The sequence below is a fragment of the Sorghum bicolor genome, chromosome 2, assembly GCF_000003195.3.
Source record: "Sorghum bicolor cultivar BTx623 chromosome 2, Sorghum_bicolor_NCBIv3, whole genome shotgun sequence".
NCBI classification, from domain to species: domain Eukaryota; kingdom Viridiplantae; phylum Streptophyta; class Magnoliopsida; order Poales; family Poaceae; genus Sorghum; species Sorghum bicolor.
The window spans coordinates 55,348,354-55,363,663 of NC_012871.2; the positions used below are offsets into that span (position 1 = coordinate 55,348,354).

At 44.5% G+C, this 15,310-nt stretch overlaps 2 protein-coding genes across 3 annotated transcripts; both read right to left on the reverse strand.

Moving 5' to 3' along the window:
- On the reverse strand, positions 4,482-9,884 carry LOC110432933 (cysteine desulfurase, mitochondrial). Of its 2 annotated transcripts, none has more exons than XM_021454192.1 (2): positions 8,293-9,884; positions 4,482-4,789 (listed from the first exon to the last, which is right to left on the reverse strand). In XM_021454192.1, the coding sequence occupies exon 1, from the start codon at positions 9,690-9,692 to the stop codon at positions 8,334-8,336; it is 1,359 nt and encodes a 452-aa protein (XP_021309867.1). In that variant the 5' UTR covers positions 9,693-9,884; the 3' UTR covers positions 4,482-4,789; positions 8,293-8,333. The 2 variants fall into 2 exon arrangements, with proteins under 2 accessions (XP_021309867.1, XP_021309866.1); XM_021454191.1 differs by having other exon boundaries at positions 8,289-9,884.
- On the reverse strand, positions 11,583-13,466 carry LOC8055537 (ATP-dependent DNA helicase PIF1). Its single transcript, XM_002462201.1, has one exon. The coding sequence runs from the start codon at positions 13,464-13,466 to the stop codon at positions 11,583-11,585; it is 1,884 nt and encodes a 627-aa protein (XP_002462246.1).

Below are 15,310 nucleotides of genomic sequence, written 5' to 3' on the forward strand. Positions count from 1 at the left end.
AGGTTACACACATGCAGCAGGGGCAAGCGAATAAAACATAGATGGAGCTATAGATCGATGAACATATATATACATATACATGGATGTATATCTACCTGCGCAGGGCTGGCAGCCGCCGATCTGGCGGTCCGGCCTCCTGCCTGCCTCCGCGTCGTCGTGGACCACGTAGACGGCGGCGGCGCCGGCGTCACGTCGAGCGAGCACAAGGGCACGAGGACGTGGATGTTGTAGTAGTTGCTCTCCACGACCTTCTCCAGTTCCCACGACCTTCTCCAGTTCTCCTTGAAGGCGATCACGGTGGAGACGGCAGCGCCAGCACCGTGCCGAGGTCTCCGACTCGACGTGCCTCCCGAGCACAAGGAGATTCTTCTTGGTGAACTGGAACGTGGCGACCACGACTTCAAGGTGGCGACGGAGGTCCCAGCCGTCGAGGCGCTCGTTGTCGGCAGTTTGTACCGAGCACTCGGTGGTCGCGCAAGAACGCCTCACGCACGGAGCCCAGCGACGTCACGCACGAAGCCGCGGTCGAACAGCAGGAGTTCCTCCAGGCACGGGTGTAGGCGTCGTAGAGCCGGCGGCTAGGGTAGGCGGGCACATCGGCAACAAATGACGCCCTATTGGGTCTTGCATGGAATTGTTCTCCACACGGATGTAATATCCTTTCATCTATTGCGCCTGAGTGGTAATCAACGTTGGTTATTTCCTTGTTGTTCCTACATGCAATCTCCTTCCATCTATTGCGTCTGATGGACATCTTCCATCTATTGCATTTGCATGCAATCTTGGACGCTGGGGATGTCATTGCCGGTGATTACCTTCCTTTGATTTGCCGGTGATTGATGAGGCGAAATTTTTGTGGATTAGAAAAGGGCGTGGGTGAGGGAGAGTGGGAAGCCTCATCAAACTTTTAATCTCAGCCGTTGCGTTGCATCTGTAGTAAGTAGGCTAAGAGTCGTTGATTTTGAAGAAAGGATTTGGCTTGGAGAAATTTTCAATTATAGTAGAGACTAGCCCTAGCCCAACTTACGCACTGACAGTGTGGCGCTTATGCGCGATCCCGGACCCTTATTAATCAAATGCACCCGCACGTGAGAGAGATGAGAGATCTCACCATCAGATTGAATATATATAGACTATTTTTTGAGTGAGGGAGGACAGGCATAATCACGCAACAAATCTCAATTTTTTTATCTCACAATCCCTGCTAGATAATTGGTTTCCGCTCCTGCACTGATTCAGATCAACGAGTTAACCGGTGGATCTAAACCTGATATTAGTTTATGATAAACACAAAAATTTCCATGAAATACCCATGATTTTTATGACAAACACAAATATATGTATATATACACATATGTATAATCAGCATATATGTTAGTTTGTTAAATGTTGCAAATATGTAGCCCATAAGAGCAACTCCAATAGTTTGGCTAAAATTAATTGTCAAATTCTATTGTTTGGCTATTTTATCGAATAGAAATTTCTAAAAAAAGAAGAGATCTACAACAATCTTGTTATTTTACAAATTCTATATATAACCACCGAAAATCAAGGAAACTTCCTATTTTAGAAATTAGATAGCATATTAGTTAGAGTTTACTTTTTGCTATACAAATTTTGAAATAGCATAAACAACAAGAATAGTTAAACTCTTGAAGTTGCTCTAAACCTATAGTAGAACAACTAGTAGCGGCAGCCCATGAACTCATAGAAAGAAACCCCACCGACAGCATTCCTCAAGCGGCTGCGGCGGCGGTTCAGTGGTCTTTGTAGGCTTTCTCATATATGGCTCCCCCTCAACGCCTTTCTCATATATAGTCTTTCTTATATATATATATATATATATATATATATATATATATATATATATATATATATATATATATATATATATATATATACACGCCAGCGCTATTCTACACTCTAGGTGTAGAATATTATTCTACACTGCAAGTCAAAATTGAGCAAAAAAAATACTGAGCAATACTGAACAACGTTCAGTATCATCCAGTCGTACATCCAGAACCGCGAAATACTGAATAATACCGAAACACGGATACTGAACAATACTGAAATTTGTTCAGTATAACACTTTAGTGTAGAATAGTATTCTACACCTAGGGTGTAGAATAGCACTTGTGTGTGTGTATATATATATATATATACACACACACACGTCAGCGCTATTCTACACCCTAGGTGTAGCGCAAGTCAAAATTGAGCAGAAAAAATACTGAGCAATATTGAACAACGTTCAGTATAACACTTCGCTGAATAATACCGAAACACGGGTACTGAAACAATACTGAAATTTGTTCAGTATAACACTTTGGTGTAGAATAGTAGGTGTAGAATAGCACTTGTGTTGAGTTCTGATTTTTTTAAAGAAATGTTGTATTATGTTCTTGTAACATAGATAAAGAATTTATATATACTTTGATTATTACCAGAGGCGATACTAGGCTCACTTTGCCTAGTACCTTGTTACCAGGATAAACAAATATTTTACCTAGCATATATTTTAAGAAAATTATATATACTACTTAAGGTGTGCATTATAATCAATTTTGTATTAATTTTGTCCACAATTACTATTGTACATATGTATTGAAAATTTTTTATACGTGGAATACCCAGCCGTGAAATCCTGGCTCCGCCACTAGACATGAACAACAAGGGCGACGGCATGCATGGCCTTCTTCCTCGGCGACTACCCGTCGGCGCTGCTGCCCAACTCCTACGGCGGCTGCGGCATCGGAACCTTGTTCAGCTCATCGGGTGGTGCCACCAGGGAAAGGAGCTAGCTACTGCTGGTGTATGAACTGATGAGCAATGGCAGCCTCGACACCCATCTCTACAACCCAGTGGTTCTCCTAACATGGTCTCTCAGCTTCAAGATCGTGCTGGAGCTGGGATCAGCGCTCTTGTACCTTCACCAGGAGTGGGAGCAGTGCGTGGTGCACAGCAGGGACGTGAAGCCGAGCAACATCATGCTGGACGCCTCCTTGGGCGACTTGGGGCTCGCGAGGCTCGTCGACCACGGTCGGGCCTCCCAAACCACCAACCTCGCGGGCACCATGCATGGGATACATGGACCCGGAGTGCCTCGTCACCGGCCGCGCGGGTCCGGAGTCCGACGTGTGTGTACAGCTTCGGCGTCGTGCTCGAGATCGCCGCCGTCCGCCCGCCCGCGGTGCTCAGCGCCCATCCAGACCCCAGCCTGCGGCCTTCCATAGGCAGGCTGTGAGCATGCTGCAGTGTGAGGTGACGCTGCCAACGCTGCCTGACAAGATGCCCACTCCCAAGTACACCTGATTTCTCCAACCCGAGCCCGAAATAGGCAAGTAAAATGTCTATGTATAGTTTGCAGTGTGGACCACAGGATTTGCTCTAAGATTCGTACCCAGCAGGAGAGAGCCTGCTGGGCACGAATCGTAGAGCAAATCCTGTGGTCCACGATGCAGCGTAGTAGTAGTTCAAGGGATCAAGACAAATAGTTCAACGTCAACTGTGACTGACATCGAGCGTGTTAGACAGAAATAAGGATGAAATTGGAGTTCCTATCTATTTTGTATGTGTCCATAAGAGACACTAACATGGTTAATTGTAGATTTCGCAAAGGCGCAACTTGGCCAGTTACTCTTACCCGTAACAAGGTAACGAACCTATGTTCTGTTGACGTCATATAACATTTGGAATGAAGGATTGAAGCTCCCAGTTTCTTTCCAGGATTGAAGCTCTCAGTTCCTATGGAAAGGCTTCCTTTGGATCGAAGCTCAAAGTTTTTTGTGAAAGCCCCAGGTGCTCTCTTGTGCGGTCGACCGAGCCTGCTCACAATATGCCGCCACGTCCTGCTCTTCCATTTCATCCTTAACTTGATTTCCAATGAAGCAGTAACCAGATCCAGGCAGATCAAACCAAACTAGATGACAAGGCAGAATGTAGCTAAAACATATGGGTTTCTCTAGAGAAAAAACTGCATGTACCTTATACTGGCTTCACACTCAACATTTTCTTTAATTAGTTTAGAGAAGTCATATGCCCAATCTTTTCTTTAATTACTTTAGAGTTACAGGTCTCGGATAGTCGTAACTAGAAGGCTTAAACACAGCTGTACTATAGTGTCCATGAATGCCCGTTGGACGTGAAATATTCCCTAGTACAAAAACAAAGATCCACCATTTGCTGCTCAACTAGCTAGGCGGGAACTGGGAACATAAGCAAAGAGCCAAAACCAGTCCAACAAAGGAAACAATGAAACGAAGTACAGTACTTGGACAATGAACATAGGCTTGTTAGATAAGAGATGTATATACCTATAAAAAAACACCAAATAGTCTATAATAACTCTGCAAAACTCCCATACAAAAAATCAAAGGACTAATAAAAAGAAAACAAGGAACACAAATTAAATTTGCAAATTTTTTTTTAAAAAAAAAACAAGAATTGAAAGAGCGAAGAAAATTTTCAGATGAAACACAGAACAAAAACCCATGCGGGAACTTTACCAACAAGAGCTTATAACAACATTTATATCAGCACTAAAATATATTAACATCATTGATCACCGCTTTGCTACTACTTCAAACTGTATTTCAGACGATACATTACCAAGTATTTGAAGTATCCTTATTTTGAGGTCAAGATACCCTACCTTAGAAAACAAGCATATTTAACCCTCTTGAATACACTCGGCACCCATGTGAGAGGTAAAAAAGTGTGATAACCCTATCAAAGGTAGGAGCACCACATGTCCACATGAATGTCTTCACCAGCACCAGACATAAGCCTGAAGAAGTTTCAAAAAGAAGAACCAAGTTAGAGTTGTGATTACTCCCAGAGCTACAAAACGTTGAAAAATAACCACAATGGTGCTACAAGTACAAGCTGATCTGCATCAATGACTAGAGCAACTGACAAAAGTAAGATTCACTAATAGTGAACCAAGTCACTACTATGGCGGTGTTTTGTGAGATTTATAGGTATGTTTCTTTGCCTTATGTTGTAGATTATTATAATTTATATGGCATGGAAATATAGCTAAAATACTTCATTAGAATCTCTTGAGAACAGTCATGAAAACATTCACAAGCAGAATAAGAACCAGATCCCAAGAAAGAAATGTGTATAGTGGCATGCAAACAGAGAGGTACCCACTACCCAGAGAAGTCAGTGATGTGAGCCATACTTTATCATAAATATTGGATATGGTGGGTAACAATTAATGATGTATCCTAAGAACTCCATAAGGTAATTGGTACCAACTACCACAATATCTCTGTGAATAGTTCGATCGGATGTGTGAAAATGATGTGGAGATTTTTCATAAACTACTCCAACAATATCATAATTTCATTGAAATAAATAGAATAAATAAGCACAAAGTAGTGTTTTGACACATCCTGTGTTGGTTTCCAAAATCAGTAATTTAGTGATCAGACGCTCTAATTACCAAAAAATTAGACTGATAGAAGCCAGACCAAAACTAAGCATGAACTAACCAAGAATGGCTTCTAAACACAGTTATCGTACAGGGTTAAAGATCAAGCACATGCAAAGTATGAGGGACAACAAAAATGATACAAATGGTGAGCAAAGATGCAAGGACAACATTAAAATTTGCAAATATACCAGGAAGGACATCAGATTGAAGGATGGGAAGTAAGATGTACAGTACAACTGCCTCTGCTATCAGCCATGCCATATTTTCAACAATGCTATTTCAGTGAGAAGAAAACAGTGGCTATATCTGGTCACATTCATATTGCCATTTTAGCCCATCACGATTCATCTGGCCAGTGTTCTTAAGGTGCCAAGGTGTTCAAGCGGTCCTGGGCATCTACATCAACAAAGAGGGGAGGGAGAAGGGGAACAGGTGCAGGAGAAGAACAGGATGGGAACAGGAGGCCAAGCAGCAGAAGCCTATACATCCCGGGAAGCTCTGCCACTGTTGGCCGATGCAAACATCTGCCTGTTCAGCAGTGGCGGTGAATGATCTGGAAAGGGAATGGTAACTACAGCTAATGTGGATGGGGAGCAGCAGTGGTAATTCCACTCAAGGGGCAAGGAAGCAGCAACGAGGAGGAGAGGCTGATTGGTGGGAGAGCACCTGAGGTTATAGACTGCTTAATTCACCATGGGAGGGGAGGGAGGGCTGCTTGGTGGGCTGGGTCAGTCTCCTTCCCATTCTCATTCCCATTTTCTCCTATTTTCTTCCATCCTTCTTTGCTGTTAGTTGCTATTGCTAGACTGGTACGGCATCACCTCAACTTGCAGGTGCCAGCCTGCCAGGCATTGCCTAGGTGTTGTGAGGGGGGTGGGTGTTCACACCTCATTTCACCACCCTGATACCACACCTCGCCTCACTGCCTTAAGAACACTGCTAAAGCACGAACTATGTTCAGAACAAATCGTTAGTTAAATACCACACATTGTCAGGCTCAAAACTGTCACTGGTAGGTATAGGATATAGGATTAAACTAATATAGCATATGCGGATGAAGGCATGCAATTCATTGTTACTAGTACTTAGATTAGGACACTGGTAAGCATAGACAGGATGAATATGTAGGGTTGAAGTATTTAGTATATGTGGATGAAGGAATAAGTCATTGCTACTTGTATTCAGATAAGGGCACTGATGACAGACAACAGATCAATCAGGGACAGCAGGCTAATATTATTCTTACTGCTGACCCCATTCCTATGAAAGCAATGGCAAAATATAACATATGACAATGTTTAATCCAGTAGAACAAGTGGACTGGTATGACCTGGAACTATTTCAACACTGCAATTTCTGTGAGCAGCAAACAAAGGCCACATCAGGTCATGTGACTAGATCTTGACATTTTAGCTCATCATGATAGGCACACTTGGCCTCAAAATTCTATTTGAAAAAAAAAAAGTAGGACCTGAGTTCGATAGAGATTTTGTATTTGAATCCTACTCCCTCATTCCCAAATTATAGGTCACATTAGTTTTGTTCTAAGTTAAACTTCTCGAACTTTGACCAAGTTTATACTCCCTCGGTTTCAAAGTGTAAGACATCGTTTAGCTTTGTCCTAAAATCAAACTTCTCTATCTAGTGACCAAGCTTATAGTTACAACATCAAACTAGATTCATTAGATTAGATACAACATGAAATATATTGATCGTATTCGAGAAAAAAATGAAATATATTGATAATGTTTTATTTTTATACACAATGAAATTTATATGTTAATACTTTTTTTCTATAAACTAGTTAGAGAAACTTGACTTGCAACAAAGCTAAAACTACTTAAAGTATGAAACGGATGGAGTAGAAAATTGCACCAACATTTACATATGAAACTAGTTTCATTAAGTCCTCCATAAAATGTCTAGATACCCACAAAATGTAAATGTTAATATTTTTTTTCTATAAACTAGTTAGACAAGCTTGACTTGTGACAATGCTAAAACTACTTACAGTTTGAAATGGATGGACTAGAAAATTGCACCAACATTTACATATGAAACTAGTTTCATTAAGTTCTCCATAAAATGTTTTGGTACCCACGAAATGTAAATGTTAATAATTTTTTTTCTATAAACTTGTTAGATAAGCTTGGCTTGCGACAATGCTAAAACTACTTACAGTTTGAAATGGGTGGAGTAGAAAATTGCACCAACATTTACATATGAAACTAGTTTCATTAAGTTCTCCATAAAATGCATGTAGATGTTAACCCATTTTTTGTAGAAAAGACTGGTCAAAATTAGAGAAGCTTGACTTAAGACAAAGCTTTTGAACAGAGAGAGCAAGTTTGTACTAATTTGAATTAAGACCAAAAATCCCTTGAGCGTAGCCCCAAATAAACAATCTCAAAGGCATTACAAAAATGGAATCTTGCCATATTTCTGGATGTGCACAGGCACTTGTTGAACTCTATTAATAAAAAACTTTTCAGCATAACCAGCAGTCAGGGTCTTAGATGCACGGTCTAGAGAATCTGATTTATTCTTGTTCCAAACTTTGCATTTAATGGAACAGAACAAGATCTTACTAAGTTACAGTTCTCCAGATTGATCAGAAGTTAATTTCAACATCATAGAGAAAGTATCTGATTCAAAGATGTATGCTCAGAACAAATCGCCAAAAAAACATTGTGCACATTATCTTTCACTCTAAATGTCATCAGATATGCTGAACGGGATATAACACGATTATTTTATCATGTGCTAGTAAACAAGGCACCATGACATCATCCCTTCTGAAAGAAAACAGGATATAACAAAGAGCAGACAGCTAAGAGCCATATACCTACGTATGCGATCCGTGTACACTTTCAAGTGACCGAAATCTGCCTCAGTGTTGTGACCACTCGATGCTCTTGAGGTCAATGCCAGCCTTGGCCATCTCATAGAGTGGGCTCATGTCACGGAGCTTCTTCACCTGATGCACAGTAAGCTCAATTGCTCTGTCCACCTCTTCCTCAGTGGTAAAGCGACCGATGCCAAAACGAATAGAGGTGTGCGCCATATCCTCCTCCACTCCAAGTGCCCGCAGCACATATGAAGGCTCCAAGCTGGCACTAGTGCAGGCACTACCGCTTGACACAGCCACCTCCTTCAGACCCATCAGTAAGCTCTCCCCTTCAACATACGCAAATGACAAGTTGAGGTTGCCTGGGTAACGGTGCTCCATGCTTCCATTGATGACAACATCATCGACCTGCGCACGTATGCCATCAAGAAGCCTCTGCTGCAGAGCACTGACGCGCCTGTGGTCATAATCCATCTCTTGAGCAGCAATCTCACAGGCAGCCCCGAATCCAACAACAAGCGGCGTGGGCACAGTCCCACTGCGGATGCCACGCTCCTGCCCACCGCCACTCATCTGCGGTTCCACCCTGATGCGTGGGCGGCGGCGAAGGTAGAGGGCCCCCACGCCCTTGGGCCCATAAATCTTGTGGCCGGACAGGGACATGAGCCCAATCCCCATCCTGTTGACATCAATGGGGATCTTGCCCAGCGCCTGAGCAGCATCAGTGTGGAACGGCACGCCTTTCTCCTTGCAGATGCGGCCAATCTCCTCGAGCGGCTGGACGACGCCGATCTCGTTGTTGACGGCCATGACGGACACCAGGCCGGTGTCCGGGCGGATGGCGTCCTGGAGCTGCGCGAGGTCAACGAGCCCGTCCTTGCGCACGGGGAGGTAGGTGACCTCGAACCCTTCCTGCTGCAGGTACCTGCAGGAGTCGAGCACGCACTTGTGCTCGGTCTGCGTGGTGACGACGTGGCGGCGGCGCTCGCGGTAGAAGCGCATGACGCCCTTGACGGCGATGTTGTTGCACTCGGTGGCGCCCGAGGTGAAGAAGATCTCGCGCGGGTCGGCGCCGACGAGGGAGGCGACGCGGGCGCGGGCGTCCTCGACGGCGGCGTCGGACTCCCAGCCGTAGAGGTGGGTACGGGAGTGAGGGTTCCCGTAGCGGGAGAGGTAGAAGGGGAGCATGGCGTCGAGGACGCGCGGGTCGACGGGGGTGGTCGCCTGCATGTCCATATAGAGAGGGCGTCCCGAGATGCGCACGCCCTTGACGGTGATAGCCTCCTCGTCCTCCCCCTCCGAGGACACCGCCGCAGGCGCGGCGGCCGTGGAGAGCGCGCGGGCGGGGACGCGGGCGCCGCGGCGGAGGAAGAGCGGGAGAAGGCGGCGGGAAAGGGCCATGGCGTGGGGTGGCGACCGGCGACGAGGGGGGTAGGGTTCAGGGGAGGGTTAGAGGTTGGGGGTGGGGGGGCGCCGCCGCTGAGCTCCCGTTTTGGCGGAGGGGCGATTTGGGAAATTGCTGATGAGAAAGGGGAAGGTGGGAGAGGAGGATATGGACGAGCACGAACACGCACGACGCGCCGCGATGTGGCCATCCCATCCCATGTGGAAGCCGAGGGAGAAAGGGAAGTGGGTCACGCAACGCAACGCAACGCAACGCAACGGCGGCTTATGTGGGGTTGAGCCTACGAGTAGGCATGAAAACGATACGGATATTTTCTAAACTTATTTAAGACCAAATTTGTTTAGAGGGGTTTAGATTTGTCCGTATCCGAGTCCGAATATCCAACATCCGATACCGTATCCGTATCCGAATACTTAAATCGTATATTTATGATGTCGACGTCCAATCGTATTTTATCCGACATGGTTGAGATTATCCGTATTCGGATCCGAATCCGACAAAAATATGAAAATAAATATAATATCAATGATATTTGTCCGTATCCGATCCGTTTTCATCCCTACAGGCCCGGCCCTGGGGGTTCGAGTTGTGCTTACGCACAGGGCCCTTGAAGCTTTGGGGCCCAATCCTAGGTATGTAAGCTATAGAGTGGTTAGCTCATAGGAAATATCAGGCGCGTAAAAAGAGTCAGTGATCTATCATGGCGTTCTCCTTCGTGTCTTCATCCTTGTGTCTTCGTGTCCACCTTCCAGCAGCGTAGTCATCGGTCGGCCGTGCGTATTGGCTACTCCTCTCGCTCGCTTCATAACTCCATTCCGGCATTCCCTGCCAAGCGAGTATGACACTACGGCTATACGAGACATCCTTACGTCCATAGACGTGTTTAGGTAATGTGCCGTGCCCGGTAGCCCCTATTCCCCAAGCCCCTTTATTAATTGTTTAATCAATGTTTAGTTTATCTAATTGCCTTTGCCCCCCGTCGTTATTCTTTAGATTATAAAACTCAGATTCTAACTAGGTAGCGTGCCCGTGCGTTGCTACGGGATAGCTAACATTTTTTATTAAAAATACACGTATCGCACAATAAGATAATAATATTATAATAAAACTTAAATACCAGCTATAAAGTGATATTTATCTTAAAGAAGCAAAGTTTCTGAACTCAAACATAGTCACGGAGAGCATGATGCTATAAGTTCACAAATTCTACTTTATAGACCTTTCGGTGATACGACCAAGATAATGTTTAATATCGGCAGGAAGATAGCTATTCCGTACCAAACCATGAGTATGTTGTGTAGTAAACCAATAATAGTAAGATATAATTTATTTATTTACAACAAAACACTCAAAATGTAATTATGCCATCATATAAATATGTATAGAACATCTCCCTGTAGAGTCTGATAAGCCAATTGAAAATACCTAAGAACAACAAATATAGAGATAGTGAGATATTATTTGTGCAAAACAATATGAATTACAAAAATACAATTATGAGTTAGTAAAGTAATGTTACCTCATCTATGGCGTTAGGACCTCCTTATATACAATATTTTTTGTGAAAGTTCCATCTGTTGTTAGGGTCTTCTTATCCTTATCTTTTTTATTTAATAACGCATTCTTAGGCTTTTTCCCATGGTATTTTTTTTAGCATTTTTCTTCTCTATATTTTTTGCCTCCTCCTCTTGTGCCTCTGCATCAGCTGGTAGGGCCAGGATCTTAATATTTGTTCTTGATGTGGCTCTAGACATCGCAACGTACAACTGGCCATGAGAGAAGACCGGTGCAGGCAGGTACACACCCACATTTGGGATGGTTTGGCCCTGTGACTTGTTGACCGTCATGGCAAAGCTCAGCCTGATAGGAAACTGCTTTCTCTTAAACTAGAATGGCAACATCTCATCATCAGACGGGCATAACGGTATTCGAGGAAGGAATACCCGCTTCCCAGCATGTTGCCCGACAACGATTTCAGCGTCGATTGTATTTCTTCGGAACCCCCGTACCACCAACCTTGTACCATTGCATAACCCATTGGCGAGGTCAATATTCCTAAGCAATATGACAGGACACCCGAGCTTGAGCTTCAAGACATGTGGTGGCAGCCCGTTGGGGGTCAGGCTATTAAGAAACTCCGATGGATAGTAGTTATGTGGATCATCTACCGCGGTGTCAAAACTGTGATACACCGTCTCACCACCTTGGAACATATCAATCATTTTCATATTGATCATGTCCACCCAATCATTGCGTGTAGATAAAATCGCTCTGGTGGTGATGTAGTCTTTGTCCGCCATGTTTGCATTCAGATTTGGGAAGATGCTGTCAATCAGACTATGAAGATCTTTCTCGGCATCACCAGAGTACGGGATACAGATCTCATCTGGAATACGAACATTGTCATCTCCGTTAACCTCTTCCGTTCCACCACCAATGCACAACAAATAATCTGCAAACCACGGATCACTCTGAGCCCTCATGTTGCGAACGAGCTTTAGGTGGCGCATGGATTCCCAAAGATACGACCTTCGTAGAGAAGCACCGACTATTTGAGCTCTAGATCCTTTCCGCACAACAGGGAGGACTTGTCTGAAATCACCACCAAGGACAACAGTCTTCCCACCAAAGGGTAGGTGTGACCGACCCATGATATCACGTAGGCTATTGTCTAGTGCTTCCAAATTTTGCCTCTTTGTCATAGATGCCTCGTCCCAAATTATGAGACCTGCTTGCTGCAACAACTTGGCAGTACCACTCTGTTTCGTGAAGCTACAACAACCGCCCTCTTGAAGAGTTAGGGGTATCTTGAAACGCGAGTGGGCCATCCTCCCACCTGGCATTATGGACGCTGCGACCCCAGATGTAGCTGTGGCAACGGCAAGCTTATCCTGGCTACGTAGTTTTGCGAGCAGTGCCCTATACAAAAATGTCTTTCCTGTCCCACCAGGTCCATCCACAAAGAATAGCCCGCCTTGTTTGCTGTAGACAGCTGCCATTATCTCATTGTAGGCAGACTTTTGCTCGGCGTTGAGTGAGTCACACAATAGCACATCTTGAGGATTCTGCTGAACGCTAGCTTCCTCAAATATCTCACAAGGTATATGGCTGGCATCATCATATGAGTGATCAATATCTGGAAGAGGAAATGACCTTATGTCCTTTCCCATAGACTGCAACATGTTTCTAATGTCTATCAAAACCATTTGTTGCACGAGATCTGAGGATGGATTATTGCGGCTATAGTCCTCTGACATTGCATCGTAGTGTTTTGTCCACAACCCCATCACATCATGCGGTTCACAGAAAACCAATATTGTTGCAAATAGCCTTCTTAGAGAGCTAGGCATCTCGAACAAAGTAGCTTCCGTTAGACATTCATCTAGGGTATTATCCTCTTCGATTAGACCCCTCCTTTCTGCAGCCTCACGAAACGAAGGTAGTAGCACCCCATAAACTGTCCTGAGGTGTTCATATGAGGTAGCCCCAGCAACATTGTTCAAGAGAACACGAAGAAAGTAGCGTTCACCCTCGGCAGGATGGGCCGAGATGACTCTACCAATTTGGAAAACAGAGTTTTTCCTTTTTTGCCAGAATTTACCATCAGACTGCCAGGTAAAATACTCTGGGAAGTCTCGATATAAGATTTTGCGAGCTTCCTCATCATGCCTGTTTGCATCAAAGTATGCTGTCAACATTGACTCTTCTACACCTGGCCTATTAACGATCTTTTCGACCTTGTCCCGTTTATGAAATGCCACCATGTGCATGTCGGGTAGATGAAGTTGCAGCTGTTGTACTGGCGGATGGTTCTTGCTCAAGTCGAAGCCATATATCCTCTATAGTGCTTCTGGAGGCGTCACCCAACGGGCGTCTCTATATTGTTTGATCTCATCAATGTTTCCTTTCCCATCCTCTTTGTCGGTCTCCCTCATCACAACTGATGCCCTATCATGTCCCTTGTATATGTACTTGAACAAATACTTTACTGATTTAATGCTCCCACAAGCCTCAACGTTTATATGGCAGTTGAAGGTACGAAGCAAGCAAGGATTGTAAGGCACAACCCATTGATTGTCCAAGTAGTGGCCTCGAACTTTTAGCATGCGACAATCATTGCGTCACCGATAGATGGGGTATGAATCCTTTCCCTGTGATGTTTCCTCACAGAATGGTCGTGGGTAACGGTTCTTGCATGACCCACGGCCTGCCGTGCACGGACAGGATGGATTAAGCGTCCCACAAGGACCATGCATCATATGCTTCGTGACCATCTTGTATAGCTCAGGGTATTTTTTCTTATTTGGTGGCTCTGCACTAATGATCATGTCATATTGCTCGGGACATGTGAGCTTGTACTTTCGTTCCATTATTAGCAAGAAGTGTGCATGCGGCAATCCCCTCTTTTGGAACTCTACTACATATACGTAGGCCTTCACCTTACCAAGTATGTCTTTTTCCATCAACATTTTTCTCATTGCATCCAACTTTGCTCTGAAGACCCGTGTGACGAGATCTGGGTGGTCCTGTGGTGTCTGGCCTGGGTAAAGTTCATTATTGATCTCATCCCAATTAGGGTTGCATGTCATTGTGAGAAAGATATCAGGTTTACCATACTTTCGAACCAGAGCCATTGCATCCATGTATCGACGCCTCATGTCACGGGGTCCTCCGATGAATGACGAAGACAACACAGTACGCCGTCCAACATTCTCAGCAGACCCTTCACCCGAATGCATGCTATCCACGAGGCCTTGGTATAGGTCAGCCCTCAATGTATCCTGATTGTTCCTCATGTAGTCTAAACGTGAGCTCTCAATCTTGATGTAGGTGTCGACGGCAAACTGCTGGAAAAGGCGTCGGCCATAGAGTATAGGATTAAATATCCCTGGCCGCATCTGAAACTTGTAGCAATAGTAGTCGCGTACTGAGACACATGTATTTGAAACAGGTTCTACAGAGAGACATTGTTTGAATTAGTATCATGAGTTTGCAGAAAGAGTTTACTTTGCATAATTGAAAAAAGATCAATTTACCTCCATCGTCGTCACCATTCTCAGCACGCCTTTTACGGGTTGCTCGAGCTCGATCAATTTGAGCCATAGTTACACCCACTTTTGGAATGCAATTGTGCCACCCGAGCTCACCCTTTGGAAAGAACAACGGGTATGATAGTGAGTCGTAGCATGCATTATATGAGCGGATGCCATGTATAGACTGATCCTTCCCTTGTAGGAGAACACTATGCTCGAATTGGCCATGACGCTCACTACCCTCAACCCATACGGCGGCCACCTCTGATGTCAACGGCACATTATATGTTCTTTGATCAAGGCGTTGGTCAAGGTTCAGCTCAACTCGGTAATCCTCGAGGTTTTCAACATGACCCATACTCCTTAGTTGCTGAGAATAAGGATTCCCTTCAAGGATCCCGACCAATTGTTGTATAACTTCTCTATCTTTTTGGGCGCATTGCTCACGACACTTGCTCATGCGATGCTCGAGGGATGGGTCGTCATCATAAAAATAAAGTTCGAGGTGTCTTTTTTCGACACCCTCCTCTTTACCAAATGATCGTATGTTATGGTAAATCTGACCATGGGCACGAAATGTG